At 38.5% G+C, this 17,558-nt stretch overlaps 3 protein-coding genes across 3 annotated transcripts in view; 2 read left to right on the forward strand and 1 right to left on the reverse strand.

The window, feature by feature from the left end:
• The window catches only part of LOC105263955 (tetra-peptide repeat homeobox protein 1), a 2,472-nt gene extending 1,483 nt beyond the window's left edge, over window positions 1–989 (forward strand). The window contains exons 3-4 of the mRNA XM_011300492.1: window positions 8–659; window positions 758–989. Of these exons, the coding sequence (XP_011298794.1) occupies window positions 8–659; window positions 758–806 (701 nt within the window). The 3' untranslated portion in view covers window positions 807–989. The remainder of the gene's footprint in view (window positions 1–7; window positions 660–757) is intronic.
• A 644-nt stretch (window positions 990–1,633) lies between these two features.
• LOC105263956 (venom metalloproteinase 2) lies at window positions 1,634–5,287 on the forward strand. Its single transcript, XM_011300493.1, has 12 exons — window positions 1,634–1,815; window positions 1,903–2,273; window positions 2,359–2,448; window positions 2,537–2,781; window positions 2,839–2,968; window positions 3,032–3,189; window positions 3,603–3,655; window positions 3,742–3,862; window positions 4,211–4,360; window positions 4,436–4,571; window positions 4,684–4,797; window positions 5,058–5,287. The coding sequence occupies exons 1-12, from the start codon at window positions 1,701–1,703 to the stop codon at window positions 5,091–5,093; spliced, it is 1,719 nt and encodes a 572-aa protein (XP_011298795.1). The 5' UTR covers window positions 1,634–1,700; the 3' UTR covers window positions 5,094–5,287.
• A 7,788-nt stretch (window positions 5,288–13,075) lies between these two features.
• LOC105263957 (uncharacterized) lies at window positions 13,076–14,459 on the reverse strand. Its single transcript, XM_011300494.1, has 2 exons — window positions 14,327–14,459; window positions 13,076–14,266 (listed from the first exon to the last, which is right to left on the reverse strand). Exons 1-2 carry the CDS (start codon window positions 14,450–14,452, stop codon window positions 13,655–13,657), a joined length of 738 nt encoding a protein of 245 aa, XP_011298796.1. The 5' UTR covers window positions 14,453–14,459; the 3' UTR covers window positions 13,076–13,654.
• Window positions 14,460–17,558: the final 3,099 nt, after the last annotated feature.

Genomic DNA, 17,558 nt, shown 5'->3' on the forward strand with positions numbered 1-17,558 from the left:
GGAGAAGGCCCCGGTCCCAGCTCAGAATCTGAACCCGATCCCGTATCTGGTCCTAGCTCGGAATCAGAACCGGGTCCTGTATCTGGTCCCAGCTCGGAATCTGAACCCAGTTCTGAATCGGACACTTCAGACTCTGACGAAAATATCATACCTGGTCCGGATTCTGGAGAAGGCTCCGGTCCCAGCTCAGAATCTGAACCCGATCCCGTATCCGTTCCCAGCTCTGAATCTGAACCCGGCCCTGCATCCGGTCCCAGCTCTGAATCTGAACCCGGCCCCGCATCCGGTCCCAGTTCTGAATCTGAACCCAGTTCTGAATCGGACACTTCGGACTCTGACGAAAATATCATACCTGGTCCGAATTCTGGAGAAGGCCCTGGTCCTGTAGTCGATCCCAGACTTGACTCAAATTCCAGTGGAGACTCTGAGCCTGACGTAAATCCAGGACCCGGTCTGAATCCCGATGATTCAGACTCGGAAGAAAATTCTGGATCTGGTCCTAATTCCCCCGAAAATTCCGATTCAGAAGAAAATTCGACTGGCCTTCCAGCAATCATCCCAGGAGATGATTCTGATGAAGATCCATCTCCTGGAGTCCCGCCTAAGCCCTGTCTAGGTACTGGCTGGCGCTTAATTCCAGGGTGGTTCATTTGGCAACGGTGAGTGCTCTATTAAATTTTCCAGAAAATTAACCTCTGGTATTTCACATCCAATCCTTCATATTCCAACATGATGCATCGTAATATTCCAATTACAGAAAAGCCCCAGTGAAAAATCGGCAGGACCATAGTCCTCTACTGCTATAGTAAACATTAAATATCTGAAGAATGGAAATCATCATTCCAGCGATCAATAATGAACATCGAAAAAATTCCACTTGATTAACAACAAAGTACATTGATTCGGCCAAGGAAATCCATAATTATTAAGTGAAGTCAATAGGAACCGAGCATATATAATAAATAATAATAATAAATATTCAACTAGCATACAGTGTTCTCTTTAGTTTCAATTGTTATTATTCAACATATGTTTTTAAATAAAAGATAACAATAGAAAAATTGAGGAAAATGTAAGAAAATGACTAATTTCAATATTATGAATTAAGAAAATAAAATAGTACTTCTCATTGGAATTGCCAGAAAATTTAAAATTAAAAGAATCCACTGAACCAAAATATTATTTTGAAAAACATGGATAATGGAATTTGATTGAACAATCTCATTTATATGGGTACGAGTCTTCATATCTATGAAAATAAAAATCGTCATGTGTTTTGTGATTTAAAAAAAGTACTACAATGGAGGTCACCCCACATTCGTTGAACATTAATGAAGTTGTTATTTGCGTGAATGAGATCATCATGCAAACAGTCATATTATTTAAATGTTGTGAGTATAGGAAATTAAAATTTTTTTCCTCAACTACGGAGAAATCTTCGAGGGAAGTACAAAAATGTAAAATACCGAGGAATTGTAGGAAATTATCAATATGATGGACTATCCATTGACCATCCACACAATAACTATTAGGGAATCGCCATTTTCCGCGTTATAACTCAGATAACTTATCTTTCTTTTTATCATAATAATAGATACCTCGAGGGTGTCGTTGTACATAAAAAGGTGCAAGTACAATATTCTTGCAGTTAACGGAATCGTTTTCTTGGCAAATCGTGAGTGAAATTGTTTATTTTCATCATGATTTTGTTGCAATTCGGGCTTTTGTTGAGTGTTGTTTATTTGTTACCGAACGTCAACGGTTACGTTCACTACGCAACCGAACCGGATAGTGATAACGAAGCTCCAGATAAGGGTACAGTTAATCATCCTTCTATGTCTTAAAAAATCCTTGAAAAATAATTGTTAGTAATTATTGGAAACTTCTGACTTCACTGAATAGGAGAGCCCGTTCAAATATTCCATTCCCACGGTCATCGAGGTGGTCATTCAGGTTCTAGTTCAAGTTCAAGTTCAAGTTCAAGTTCAAGTTCAAGTTCAACTTCAAGTTCCAGTTCCAGTTCCAGTTCCAGTTCCGAATCTGACTCAAGCTCCAACTCCGACTGGAGTTCTGGATCCTCTTCGCTTGACTCTGATTCGTCTTCTGAAGAAGACGACTTGGACATACTGAATGTGAGGTTCACAGCTTTTGGTGAACCGGTTGAAGTGAGTTTGAACCGCGTCAATAGTGAATTGGCAGGTTCAAGGGCACCTGTTTGGCTTGCTGTAGGTTCGGACGACGGAAATGTAACATTCATAAGAGCGAACCCAAACGTGAGTCAATCTTCTGTTACAACAGAATGACTGCTCAGAGCAGTTCTTCACTTATCGTATGTACCAATCCTGATAACTTCCACAGGCTCTGGGAAAAGCACTGAATCTGTACCAAGACCGTGGAACAGAATCATCGATTCTTTTGATAAGCGACGATGGCGGAGATGCATACTTCGTAAATATTGCGTTCCATTATTAAAAGACCTGGTAACAACAACCAATCATCACAAAAAGAACCTAATCCTTTCAATCCGTCCATGCAGATGGGGGTCGTAGCAGGCTACAACATCCAGCATCAGCGATCTCACAGAAGAAGAAGATCGATTGCACGACGATCACCAATTGCCGGATACGCGGTTTCAGATCATCACATCGTATCCAGAAGAAGAAGATCACCACAGCATCAGGTCCATTCCACTATTGAATCCCGTCGAAAGCGTGAATCACCGAGCAGCACGATATACCCTGAGCTATTGGTAGCAACCGATTTCGACCTTGGATTCAAATCGTGAGTAGAATACACAATCCACTCGAGACTTTGTATTTCTTATTATCAACATCACAGGACATCGAGTGAAGAGTTCTACGATCATCTGATCTACATATTGGCATTCTTCAATGGCGTTGATCTTCTCTTCCAAGACGTGTCCGATCCAGATGTTCGTCTTCACATCGCTGGTATCGTTGTCAATGCTGTAAGTGATGCTTTCATCTGGATGAAAAGATGAAAGGGAAAATTTAATGACGTCTCCTTCCAGAATCGCGCTGCAGTACCGTACATTCATGACAATGTAAGATCCGATGGTTCTATCAATGGCAGAAAGGCCGCCGAAGACGCAGGGCCTTTCTACTCTGCGCACTTGAACTCATCTGAATTCCCCGCTGGATCCTATGACATTGTCATAACTTTAACCAAGTACGTAGTTCCTTGTCTAATAGTACTTCATAAATATCTTGATGTGGGAATCTCTCGAGTTATGGCAGGCACTCGCCTCGCATGGCTCACCAATTAATTACGAAAATCCACAATTGTCGGCTATTTGATCAACTACAACTAATCAATGATTCATTTGAAAATCAAATGAAGATAAAGCTTGAAGAAGAGCAATGAGTTAGATCACCCAACGGGTCAAATATTCCTCATGAATGAATAACATAATGAAACAAAAAGTGAAGATGAAGTGGAAGAGGTATGCAGTAACAATCTGCAATTGTTGTTCATACCCAAGTTGTAGATTATAATCTGAAGTGTTTGTGTTTCTTCTTTCTTATTTATTAATGTTAATATTCTACTTTACGTCATTTATTTAATTTTTTTATTCACGGCAGCACTTATATTTGTGATCAATACGAGGCCGACATCTGCACTCCATTGATAACTGGTAGGTCTTCACGTCTTGAATTGATTTGAAATATCATTGGATTTGATAGCTATTAGGAATTGAATTAATTCCTTCGATTTGCGCAGGTGTATCGACCATCCATCCCGTTTGCGAAAACAATTATCCCGTCGTTAACATGTCAGCTATAATTGAAGATGATTTGTCGTTCAGTGGGACGCGAATTGCTGGTCATGAATTGGGTCACATGTGAGTACGATGGCGTTATAATTTCAGATAAAGGATTAACAGTTACAGATCTCTGATCAACACTGAGAAAAACAAAGATTTTGAAAAAGGATTGACTGAATCGAAAGATATATGTCTTTATTCGAATGATAATGTGGCATATGTCCTTGGATAATCTCCACTGATTATTATTAATTTTCATTTTGACGTTTTAATAATCACTGATTGCTGTGTTCATTCACAATGGATTTTTTGTTGTCAGTGCAATTACATGTCCGATCCGAATCGAATCGAATCGAGATTGAACCTTCCGTCAGGCTGTACTTGACGGATTGTTAGCAAAACTGTTTCTATATTATTTGATTGAAGTTTGGGAGCCGGACACGACGGAGATGAGGAAGAAGGTGGCGGTGACTGCAGCTTCGACGACGGATACATCATGTCAAGATATAATGAGAACAGTACAGTGAGTCTGAAGTGGTCAAAGTGCAGTAAGAAAAGCTTGAGTGAGGAGCTGAGGTACAGCAATCACCATTTTTTAAAGAACACAATCAACCGAATAAATTCAAACTGTAATTCTATAATTTTGTACAGCACAGCAACTGCTGATTGTCTTCGCGATCCCCCAGAGTGGCAGAAAGATGAACAGATTCTTCCCCCGATATTGCCTGGAAGTTTGAAAGGGACGAATGCGCAATGCCGATCTCTTGGATATGTTAGGTCTTGTCTGGTCAGTCAATTTCTTCTCTAATATTCCAACGAATTTTACCAGAATGTGTTCAACAAATTGATTTAATCGCAAAGATGTTATTGATTATTGTCTGTTATTGATTATTGATTAGGGACCTAACATTTGTAATTCTCTGGAATGCACCGCTGATCCGTTCATCATCAGCACGAATTGTAAAAAAGTTGGGGTACCAGCCGCGCAAGGCGCTTATTGCGGTTTTAATCAAGTGAGTATAAAGATCCAATTAACAAATACTATTCCCGACGAAATGAGTTGATCCCAAATTGAATGGTCAAGACTAGAGATTCGTTTCCAATTCCAAAAATGAGATAAAATTTCTTTCATGTTCGGGGAAAAGGAATTTATAGCGGGAATGAATACGATTTCCATGGAGAAGTTCGGGGGAAAACTTCTGGAGTTATCATGCAATTTTCAGGATTCATTGAATTAGAAATGTGTATTGATAAATATCTGGAAACATTTTAGCACTGCATCAACGGAGACTGTGTGGAAAGGGAATAATTCGGATGCAGAGGAGAAATATATTTTATTAACTGCGGACGATGGAATTTTATCCTGTTAATTATCTATTCCAATTTCATTTTTAATGTATGATGAAATGAAGATGGCTGAAGTAATGGCTGAAGTGGTTGTCAATTTATACTGATAATATGGGATTATGAAGATAAAAATAAAGAAAATGCTGATTACCTTGACCGCTTACGATTATTACTCAAAACTTAATGTAGAAATGACTCAATTGAAGAAATAATTTTGTTTACGGGTGTTCTACATCCATGCAGCCAAATGAATTAATTATAATTGATCTTTAAAAAAATCCTCGGTTCTCTCGAGTAAATGCATTCCAGACAGATATTTTTTCCCAGAGTTATTGAGTCGACCCCGAGTCAATGAATAAATCGAGTTGCCATCGAGTCATTGCCGATCGATCGGCCAGGATTATCAGAAAAAAAAAAGAAATCCCTTAGTTAATTGTACACGAAAAGAAAATAAAATTAAAAATTAAAAATTCAGACTGCGCAGCAAGCGTCGAGCATTACGATCTAACCTTAAATATTACGGTCCAGTCCAGTAAAATTTCCCAGTCACTGAAAAATTTATGAGAAAATAAAAATAAAAAGTGAATAACTAGTACGAAAATTTCAGGTTTTTAACAGTACATTTTAGAAAATGGAATGAACTTCGTAGAAAATTGAGGATGAGTCCAGTAATTTTTGTTGCCCTGCGCAGTAAATATTCCGTAGAACTGCAGTAATTTTCCCTGAATTTCATACGACTTGTCATCAGGGCAGTGCCATATCCCACATTTACTAATACGAGACCAGTAATTTTTCGTAAAAATTTCCCTCCTTGTACAGTGCAATTTTTCCCATGTAATTTTTCGTGGATATTTCTCTCCATGTATATCATACAGTTCTGAGACAGTTGTAAATTTCTAAAGGAGTGATAAATTCCGTGCAATTCAGCTTTACGGATAAACCGTTTACCAATTTTGGTGAAATGAACTGGTTTGGCACAAACACAGCGGTTTTCCCTTCGGCAAGAGCGAAATACGCCGAGGGTATCGGTGCGGTAACGCGTGGCAACTTGGTCGCTAGCCGATTAGACTGCTTGGATGATAGTAGCAGTGGGCGTAATCACAAGTTTTTGGGGATATCGGTCCAATTACCAGGACGAGGGTGAATCTGCCAACTAAGAACTCTTCGCCTAGTGTGGCACGTGGGGGAAAGCAATTGAGTGAGAGGTGGAATGTCTCCTCCATTTTCCACAACACCATATATCTAATCCCAATTATTAATTAAACCTCGTGCATAAAGCTGTTCTGGTTGGTAAACTCCATAATATACTGCCCTTATATCGGTTAATTAATTCCTCTCACCCCCGGGCGATACATTTTCTGCTTGTCTGGATAAGTCTCGATTTCTGAATTTTTTTTTCACATTTTTTCTTATCATTTTTTTTTTTCACTTTTTTCATTTTCTATTCTAGTAATCCTTTGCTGAATTTTTATACACCGCAGTCTTCTTTAATTATAGCTTCTCTAATTAGAGCCTTTTTCGTAGCTCATTAAATTTTCGACAAAGGATTTTTTTTTTTCATTATTTCTAGAATCAGTAATTTTTTCATGTACTCGGCGGTTAGCGGAACTGGAACAATTAACAATTGATATTACGGGTTAATTAATTTGAATCGCACGAAAATTAATTCTAATAATAAAAATGAAGTTTATTGTCGATAAATATTTTTTATTTCTATTTCACTAGAATAAATAAAATATTAAAAGCTGGTGAACCCCAAGGGATTAATTCCTGCATCGATTCTCAAATAAATTTGTCCAATAATAATCAAAAGAATAATTTAATAAATTAATTAGGCGTGTCGTAAGTCAATTATTTATATTAATTCATTGATTATTGTTCATTCTCGATGTTCTATAAAAAATATTGATCCCCCAGACTTCATTCAACCGATTTGCCGTCAACAATTGAATATTAAAACAAAACAGTGGAGCGACTCGGACAGCAGATTAACTTCAGATAATTATTGCCAGGGAGTTGAGCTCGATTGATTACCAACCCGGAGCTGAGCTCAGATGATTGCTGACTGAGAGGAGCTCGATAAGACGTCAATCTGCATTGAATTGAAGAAATTAAATAGAGATATTATTCTCCATTATCATGCAAAGCCGCTCACTGAAAATGATAATTAAATCGAAAAGCCGGAACGACAAAATCCGTTGAATAAAATATCAGCTGCCGTTGTAATTTCGTTATTTCATTCTGATTTTTTATTAAAAAAATGATAAATACCCGGGTCATTGATATTCCACTGTAAAAACGATTTAAAATGTAACACAGAGTTTTCTGCAGACGATTGAGCATCTCCTGATAACCATTTGAATAGAATGGTCTGCATTCATACTATTGGCGGAAAATGGTGGGAGGGATGAGGATGGCTATTACAATTAGTCACCATTATCGATAGGGTGGATTAAACGCAGCGTCACATCGACCATTCAGTTGAACCCCCGGATGACCGAGTCGACCCGTCAGTCTATCATTGCAAATCTGGCGTATATGGAATCTGGCTTTTCTATCGAAAAGCTTTCGTACGAATTCACCCTTCTCCTCACTCCATTCGTTGGAAAATACCAGTCTTTGCTCTTCATCCCCATCTCACCCTTTACCCTGCTTTCGCTATTTCGTTGTACTCTCGCCGCACTGATACCCAATCACACCGGCGTAATTACAAGCATTCATTTCACACTAAAAGCTCGGAGCCCTGGATAGTTACCCAACGACTCCCGTGCGAGCTCTCCCACATTTTTATTTTTATTTACTTTTTTAGTTTTTCGTTTTATCTCCAAAATTCACACCGATACAAGAATCCCCTATCCAATACATTTTATTCTACCAATCGACGGAGTTAACCCGCACATTCACGGAGAGAGAGTGAATCACGTGGGAGATAAAGGGAAAGTATACACTTGAGAATATAAATAATTATTGGAGATTTTTGTGGGAAATTTTTGGCCGATAGTTTATCAGCTTTTCCCTCATTTTTTCTGGTTTAGTTTTGAATATCAAGCACTTTATCATACGCGTTCATTATATAGTATATATCGTAGATAAAACGGGGAAAGGAAATCGATCTCGAAATATATCGAATTCAAAAGGGAAACCGACGCGCCACCGCGAATTTTTAAAAATTCAGAAAATCTCAAAAATCCGAAAGATCAGTGACGAAAAATATTAGATTAAATTTTCGCATAAAGAAAAATTATTTTCGAACCTAAAATTCATTCAGAATCGTTTGATTACCTGACCTGCCTCGGCAGACAAAAACACTTGACATGACCTCATTGTTTATGTTTATGTTTAGTCCTAAAATCTCTCTATGTTGATTAATTTTTGAAACCATAGACTCATAAAAATTAATTTTATAATATAATAAAGAATATCATCCGCTGTCTTCTAAATTTGAAAAGATACATACAGCGATAAAATAATATATCCACGAGATTACTATGAATACTCCGTAAATGATGAAATTGAATGAAATTTTTTTCGAATTGTGCGTTCCAAAGATGTCTCATCTATTTCCATATGAATCAATTCTTCTGTAGATAAGCTGGCATCCCATCTTGAATTTTTCCTCGACATCATCAACTATTCATTTATATGCCTTACCCTTGGCTTTCATTCTCATTTCATTTTATTTTCCCATTCCACTTTCTTCGCTGAGGATATGCCTTATATGCACTGTATGTACTTGGAAGATTCACCGACTGATTTCGATTTATACTGCGGGGGCTTATGGAAATAGAGTATTCGTATAGAAAAGTAAAGAATGAGTCAATCTTGCGTATGATCGAGCATTTCGATTTCATACTGGGTCCCATTATACATGCAGTCATCACTTATACATACAAAGTAGTCAAGCGTGGGAAAAATGAAGTGAGTAGACTCGTAAAATCCGACTATTTTATTGTCTGAATCGTTTGTGACTTTTGCATTTTTTTTTTATTCATGAAATATGGGAGCCAATCAGACGCCCTTTCGCGTTCTACGGTGGAATATAAATGCCATCCATTTCATCTATATAATCATGGGAGTGTGAAATTAACCGGCCATTTCTGCAGTCAACCGCGAACTCTATACGCGTCACAGAGAAAGCACCAGCTTACAGACCAATCGAGTATAAACCTTCATTCATTCCTTTTTTGTCGTTTCCAAATCGAAATAAAATAAATATTTTCATTTTCAACATGCCCAAATGTTGCCTACGTTTACATAAAATATATATGATATAATATATATTTTTCGCTCCTAGTCTTCTAAGATTCTATAAATATCCAAATTCGTGTTTAACCACTTCCCCAAATTTTCCAGACCCAAAAATTTCAATTTTCAATTTAAATCTATTTACATGTCATAAATTAAAAGTCTTCCCTTTTCATCCTTTGATTAATTAAATTAAAATGCCAAATAACAAAATGTGAAATTTATGAATAATAATCAGTCTTATAATTATATTGATAATTATTGATAATTATTAATAATGAATATTGATAATTATTGAGAGAGTTTATTAAGTGATAACCAACACACCTATCCTCTGGAGCAATGTGATTATCATTATTATCACGGGGAGCAGCTTCCCCTGGAGAAATACCATTTTTATGAAAATACATACTTCTCTCAAGCAAATGAATCCTTACCAACTTTTTTTTTTCTGAGTGCAGGCAATGTCTACGTCTAATTTAACTACGCAATACAATCCAGACACTGATCCATTCCCGTTGTCTCCAGAGACTTATCTGTCTACTCTGCGTTTGAAATTTCAATATTTACTAAATCAATATGAATTTTAATACGACGTACAACCCAAGAGCGAAGCGAGCTCATCAATTTCCCAGGCTTCCTAATAATTCATTAATTAACGTAATCTCCGAATGGAAAGAGTGAAAGCAATCAGCAAATTTTAGGCGCAAACTCCTCTAGCCAGTGATCACAATCATTCAATAGCTGGACTTGGGGGTTTGACTGGACCATTTCAATTTCCATTTTCACTTTATCTCTCTCTGATCCACCTTTACTACTTTTCTTTCAACTCCACCCTGAGGAATCCAGAGCTCGTACCATCCTGGGTTGAGTAAGTAATATGCGGGAAGAGGGAAAAGAAAACAGATTTTGTGGAAAGATCTGGAAGTCGGTGGGAGCGATGAGAACACTCGTGGTGAGGGAATGTTGAGTGAGTCCGTCTGGTAATATTAATAAGTAGAAAGGTAGAGATGAAGGGAGGAGTGAGGTACCAGTGGTGAAGAGTTAGAAAAGTTGGTTTGATCAGTCGTACCGATGGAGACCGGCGGAGTAGAAAACTGGAGAAACTGCTGGTGAGGTATCTTCAAGTACTAAACCACATCAGACGGAAAGCTCTCTAATGCAAAAGCTATTAGCATAATTACAATACTTCTCATTCTGGCTATCCAACTCGGGTACTTCAAAAATCACTTCGCTTTTTCCATTCGTACCTGTCAAATTTATTTTTCTCTTTTACCAATCTCTCGTCGCATCTTTATGATAGGATTGCAGAATCTATTAGCTCAGGACTCCAACGATTTCTTCAGATCAACCACTACCAGAATATCCACGAAAGATGATCCCTTGGGTGTAAATGGGGTTTATTGCATGTGCAATGCAGAAATCAAAAGTCGAAATCCCTGAAAATTTCCACGAATTCGCCCTTCTGAATTTCTAATTCATGAATCATTCATTTTTATTGTGATATATCGTGATGCATCATCCGCTTGGAATCCAGGAATCTACTTGAATGATGGGGAATTGAAAAATAAATAAAAAAAGGGGTGGGCGGAGATTTCAACTTGCAGAAGTACCGGAACGATATACCCCCGAAAAGCATTTCGAACTCTTGAATTTCTCCTGGCGCAGAATCAAATATTCTCTATATATCGAAGTGCAAAGACATGCTGCAGATGTTATATTATGTTCTTCAATTTTATATCTCCCGTCCCATATTTCTCTTGCACTCAATGATGAAAAAAAAAGGAGGGAGTGCAGTCGGAAAATTCCCTGGGAAAATAAACACTGTCCAAACATCGATGGTGGAGCGGAAATAGACAAGACGGAATTGCATTTATCAGCAGTAATGACGCGAATTAGTCAAAAGGACGGAGGGCAGTAATTTTCCGGGCAACTGACGTCGCACGGGTAACGAACCCATATTACAACACAATCGCTCACCTTCACTCGGTGGACCAATCCGTTCACTTTTTCCTGGGTTTTTCAGCTCTATCGACGAATTTTCCCTGGATTTTTCCACTGCCCATACCAGCCTTCAAAAAAAATGATTTTTAACAAAAAGTCAATTCTGAAATCGAGGCATTTTCAGGTGCAACGATTAGGCTCCGTTAATAATAATATTACTGTAGCGGATAATTTTGTGGGACAGGTCCTGAAATCGGATGAAATTACAGGATTAATTTCCATTTTGTTTTTTGGGTTTTTGGAAATTTTTTCGGGTACAAAATTCAGTTGATTTTTTTTTTAGGTTATTAAGGGATATTTTGAGATCGATTTCCTTTCCCTTTTGAGATATTTCGAGATATTTCGAGGTATTGCGAGATATTTCGAGATATTTCGAGATATTTCGATATCTTTTTAGAGCAATTGACTTTCTCCTTTTTATCTTATGATACCTCTTCAAGTTCCAGAAATATATTCCATTAAAATTATTTCCAAAAAACATTCTTGTAGTACTCCATCAATAAATTCCCCAAAATCAGCTCTACCCATCCCTTGGTTTCGCAAAAAAAGCGCCTTTGTGCAGTAAACCAAGATAGTTAGGTGATGGTAAGACGACAAAAACCATCGACTGAACAAAAAGAAAGAAGAAGGAGAGAGTAGAGCAGAGTAACGACAGGACGAAAAAGGAGAGAGGAAGAACGTAGTGGCTTGATCTCATGAGGTACAGTCAAACGGTACGAGTGTCCGGAAATGATTACTTATGATTTACGAGACCCTCTAACGGTTTTACTGTAGACGAATCCATTCAACCTGCCTGGAGGGCCAGACCATGTCTTATCGGTGGAGTGCAGAAATCGTTGGAGCTTAGATATCAACACTCTCATCCTCTGCCATCGAATTTGGGATCCAGTCACCACTTTTGCATCATCACTATCATATTCTTGATGACCGTGAAGTACCTCAGTCTAATCAATATTTTGGTGTCCTCCTTCTAGATTAGACTGACGAAGGAATCGGTCAAGGACGATGGAATCTTGTCAGCGATGTGCAGGAGGTACTTTATGGATTGATTATTACATTCTATCAAGACAAGTACCGTCATCAACATCTTGACGCCCTAGTAACTGCTTCGTAAGTCATTTTGCATGATATGTTGTACATCTGCAACCCAGCGTTGCACAGAGGTACTGCCATCAAATTTGAAATGGGGTCCTAGCTGAACCTTGCATGCCCCTTGCATTCATTTTGACCTCGTCATCAAAGTTTATGTATCCCAAGTGGTAACTGAAATTTTCCACGGAGAGAAAAAAATTCCACTTCCCCGATTCCTTCCCTCGACCAATAATTATCGAGAGTAAAGAATTCCGTCGGTCTCTTCTCCCAGAAAAAATCGGTATTGAAAATTAATAGTCACCATTGGATTTTATCCACGAACAATCCCATATAATCTTTTAAATAAATAAATCCTCTAATAAATCCTCTAAAGCAATATGATTATTGTATAAATGTATTATGTAAATCACGCGATTGGTGAAATAAAAAAAATTTCATAGTTTCTTCAGGTCAATGGATTTTTGACGAAAATAATTTTCCTTCTCACTGTGATGGAGGTGCCTCTTGAAGTCGCCAATAAATTATGCGAATTTGGGTACTAGGTTTCATGGCTATTTCCTCTCATTCCTCCGCACGTCACTAATCGATAATCAGAGGACAGAGTATTATGAGATCAGGACCACCCGGAAAGAGGATTCCTTCTCTTTATTCACCGAACACTTGAATACATAAGTAGCTTCTCATTCTCTGTGCAATTTGTGTCAAGTTCTGATTATTTATTAATAATTCAGGTGCTTCCTAATGGAGGCCGCCCTTGGTTAATTATTTATCACTGCAGATAATTTTATTCCGAATATTTAATAGTTACAACGATCAAATAATATTATAAATATCTAACGTCGCGAATTGATTACAGAACTAATACTGAAGTTCTAAATGAACTCCCAAAAAGTTTAAAGTTAAAAATAATACTTTTTGTTAAGTTAAAAGTAATTTTTCTGCAATTGTTCTCTATGAACAGTTTATGATCATATTAATTTGGCTGCAAGCGTCTGGAATTTCTGATAATTTTTTGTTATTTCATTAGTATCAGGTGTTGGAAGAAAGGAATAATGATGATTTGAGGCATTAGGACAAGCATTAATGACATTTTTTGACTGATCACACTAAAAATTTTAACTGATATTCATTACAGCTCGATTTCCATCGATTTCATATGTTTAACCGACAATATTTCGTCACTTACGTACTATCTCGGCCAACAAGGACATTTCGCACTGATTTTGTAACCTCGCCAGCTAGGCGGATGCCCTCTTGCAGCACGCGAAATCCAATGATGATTGCCGGACAGTTGCGTGCCACATCGAGGTAAGCATTTAAAATTGTTGTGACGAGTGTGCGAATAGCATCAGTGGGATCATCACTGTTGAGTGCTTCCTCGATGGCTAGTTGAATGCCATCAACCAGGTCATTGCCAATACCCAGGGTGATATTGAGATGATCTCGAGCTAATTGAATAGCATCGCGAAGGCCTGGGATGGGTGGCACAAAAGGAAGTGAAATTTGGGGGACTTCAAGATCTGTGGTATTGAGATTGAATGGAATCTGAGGGATGAAGCTCTCGATGTTTGGCAAATTCAATGAGAAAGGATTTCCTTCCTGCCGTTGTGAACTTCCTGGTGACTGTCTTGGGCGGAATCCGAATATTCCGGAGGGACCAAAACCGAAAAAGCCGGATGAGTTTTGCTGATCTTGTTGTCTAGGAGGTTGACTTGATGGGGAGACATTGCCACCAAACAGCGGACTGTTTAGTCCAGGAATTTTCGGGAAGACAATTCCCCCTTGGATTCCCGCCTAGTGAGATTGAAACGAAAATGTCAAGGTGATGGGGTAAATATTCAATTGTTCACTCACCGAATTCCTGTCAACATTCAGACCACCGTATAATCCAGCAGCTGCAACAGCAGTCACTGTCACCAATAAACCCAGCAATGACCGTTGCATCGTAGATGAACGCGATCCGACTGTACACTTTCTCATCAGTTTCATCGACTACATTTATATCTGCCTCCCATTATTTGCAACTTACTTCCGCCTAGCATTGAACAATAGGACACATCATTGAACAGTTGCAACCATCTGCGGTACCAGTGTCAAGGTGCACGAACACATGACGAACTCTTAATTAATGAAGTCTTGACAGCTGCACCAAATATTCTTTTATCATCCTCGAACAATTGAAACGACACGTCTGCATTTTTTCACCTGCTGCGTAATTCGCAGACGTGACTTCCTGCATCATTTTTGTATTCCAAATAATTTGAAGATCATTCTGATGAGCAGCAGCTGTGAACATTATCTAAACATGATTTTAGGTGGAGGACCTTTTTGGACAGGCGGTTTTTGGGAAAGGAAGACGTCTTTATGGAAATTTCTGGAATACTTTTGATAGTGCGTGAAGAATGCTTCCCAGTTCGAATAATCGGGTGAAGGAAGAAGGCTTTCATCGTTTGTGAGATTTGGCTGGGGATTTTCAGACGTATGAGCCCCATCCTATCGACTCGTCAACTCTCAACTATTCCTCAGATCCTCGGACGGGTAGACAAACGCATCTACCTCCGCTTTACTCGACACGCTAACTCTATAACTCTACATGTAGGACTGCGTAAAAGCGGTCAAAGGAAGCCATGATACCATTGAAGTTCAGCCTATTCACATGTGCATTTCGGCTTTCCGGTCGGGACTTATTAATTCATTCATAACCATCAAAGATATCGAATTTGCAGATCGTCAAATACACGCGCACGTCCACGAAAAAAATACTGACCCTCAAATATTCGTGGAATCAGAATGGTGTAGAAATTGGATTGGAATTCTCCTGCTGATAACTTTTTCAGTGACTAATGCCACACCTCGGCCAATTCCGTCAGCCTTCGGGACTTTTCGTTGATCGATCAGCACATGATTGGGTCCTCGCGTGGGCCCACGACACGCCCCAAATTCCCAGAGGTAGGACCTAAGAACTTCAACTGAACATCACTATTTGAGGTTAAAATTTTTTACTGGTAATTTCTGCTCGCAGAGCAGAATAATAATTTCCACCGTCATTGATTTTAAAACAAAACGCTTGAATTTTCCACCTCACCATAAAAATTGACCATCAAATACAATTCAATCTCCTTGATTGAAAATTCAGGAAAGTTATTGAGTGAAAATTCGCTGGCTGGCGGGGAGGGCTGAGGAGGGGTGGAAAGAGGAGGGGAGGAACAGATTCCACGCGCACCCTTTCCCTCCAGTATTGTTTGGACTTTGAAAACGAAAATGTACCGTTCAATAGCTTGCACCCTTGCCGACTCAAAAATATTTCCCAGCTATGAGCAAATTCCCGGGCGTGTGAACCGTACCACCAGTTAATCAATCTACCTCGTTATGGAAAGTCGAGAGAATTATCGCTGAAAACTTCACCAGCATTCGGGGGATATACTGGTGGTTGTCCAAGGGGCTACTGTTACCCAGGGGCGAAAATACCAGCACCCACTATCACCGCAGTGTCGCTCGATTTGAATACATAACTGGCCGGATATAAACGAGCCTATGAATAAAATTTAAATTCCAATCAGCAAACGAACAATACAACAATGGTAGAACGACGAGACAGTAGCAATCACACCGTATAATGCTGAGCCCACCCACCGGTTAGGACAGAGGGTACGTTTAGACACTTCTCCGTTTGCCTTCGGGCTGAGGTGGACATTAGCAAGAGCTTTCCCTGAAATCTTCATCGACACGTTTATGACTGCCTGCGTATTATCATCCAATGTACCACAGGACCATCAACTCTTACTCGCATCTGTATAATGAGACTAAATTATTTTCACCAAGGATTCAATTTTTTCTGTTATTTCATGGAAATGTTAGGCCTTCTCTATCCCTACCCTTCCCTATCTCCACCAGGTACTGATGATGAAGATCATATTCCTCTGGAGGAAGGTTATGATGACATGATTTCTGATGATTTTACACTCGTATTTCCCTGATGGTGAAATTGAACTGATTAATTGCGAGTTACAATTCAATATTCGTTGGGAGTATTTTTGCAATGATTAATATTTATGGAAAATGCAGGAAAAATTATTAGATAGGTTTTTGGACATCACGTTGGTTATATTCAATGAACTCGGTCGATAATTGTCAATAGTGAAGGTTTCTGACAATTTTTTCTCCTGAGATAAGGAAAAAAATAATTAATATAAAAAATTAATTATTAAAACTCCCCTGTGTGAATTGATTATTTTATCATTGGCCTTAACATTTTTAATTTTTAATAATTTATCAGTTCATCCTATTTAGCAATTCTGTTTATTTAATTAGATATTTGCTATTTTGGGTAGGAAATTGGGAGAATGAAATTGTTTTTAATTGAAGAGAAAATATTGAATGAGAGAAACGATGAATAAAGAGTAGAATGTTTGGGCTCCATGCTCGAAATTTCATCCATAAATATTCAGTTCAAAGGGATGAACAAACGGAGCTTCGGCTTGCCAACGTGAATGACTCCAGGATGAATCACCCCAGCCGACAAAGTAACACAAGAATATCCCCATGAATATATCCATGAATAAGTACCGGGAAATCAGCTAAAAGGATGGTTGATGATTTGCAGTAGTCGTGAGAAGTGATTGCTCCACTCGTACCACAAGGGCGCGATGATCAGGCAAAATTTCATAAATTTTTTGCTGTAATCAATTAAATAACCACTTAAATAAAATCCCGAGAGAATAAAACCATTGAACAATATCAGATAAACAAAAATATAAATGATTAACAGAGAGTCATTCCGAGTGGAAAAAATCGCCATCTGGTGTCGCCACGCTGACAACAAAATGGCCGACACCGGTGAATGCTGAAATTAAAGAATCAATAATGATGAGATTAATGGAGAAAATTGGAGGGTAGAGAAGGGACTTGGAAGAATGATGAGAATAAATTCTAGAAGGCAATTAATTGGAGATTCGTTATATTACTTATGTTATTGTTAACTGCGGGCATTTTCGCTGCAACTTGGCTTAGAAGCTTCGTATCCTGGGGTAATCCGTTGCCGGCAAAGTTCGTCCATGAGACTCCACCCCTGGTGCAACCTCTCTGT

This window comes from Fopius arisanus, unplaced genomic scaffold (genome assembly GCF_000806365.1).
Source record: "Fopius arisanus strain USDA-PBARC FA_bdor unplaced genomic scaffold, ASM80636v1 scaffold00018, whole genome shotgun sequence".
In the NCBI taxonomy this organism is placed as follows: domain Eukaryota; kingdom Metazoa; phylum Arthropoda; class Insecta; order Hymenoptera; family Braconidae; genus Fopius; species Fopius arisanus.

What these genes read in the sequence shown, in the direction of transcription:
- LOC105263956 (XM_011300493.1), top strand. Translation starts at nt 1,701, where the DNA reads ATGATTTTGTTGCAATTCGGGCTTTTGTTGAGTGTTGTTTATTTGTTA. An exon ending in CTGCACTCCATTGATAACTG is followed by an intron (nt 3,656 to 3,741) that starts GTAGGTCTTCAC and finishes CGATTTGCGCAG; the next exon opens with GTGTATCGACCATCCATCCC. An exon ending in GGTCATGAATTGGGTCACAT is followed by an intron (nt 3,863 to 4,210) that starts GTGAGTACGATG and finishes ATTTGATTGAAG; the next exon opens with TTTGGGAGCCGGACACGACG.
- LOC105263957 (XM_011300494.1), bottom strand. Translation starts at nt 14,452, where the DNA reads ATGAGAAAGTGTACAGTCGGATCGCGTTCATCTACGATGCAACGGTCA. An exon ending in TGAATGTTGACAGGAATTCG is followed by an intron (nt 14,267 to 14,326) that starts GTGAGTGAACAA and finishes CAATCTCACTAG; the next exon opens with GCGGGAATCCAAGGGGGAAT.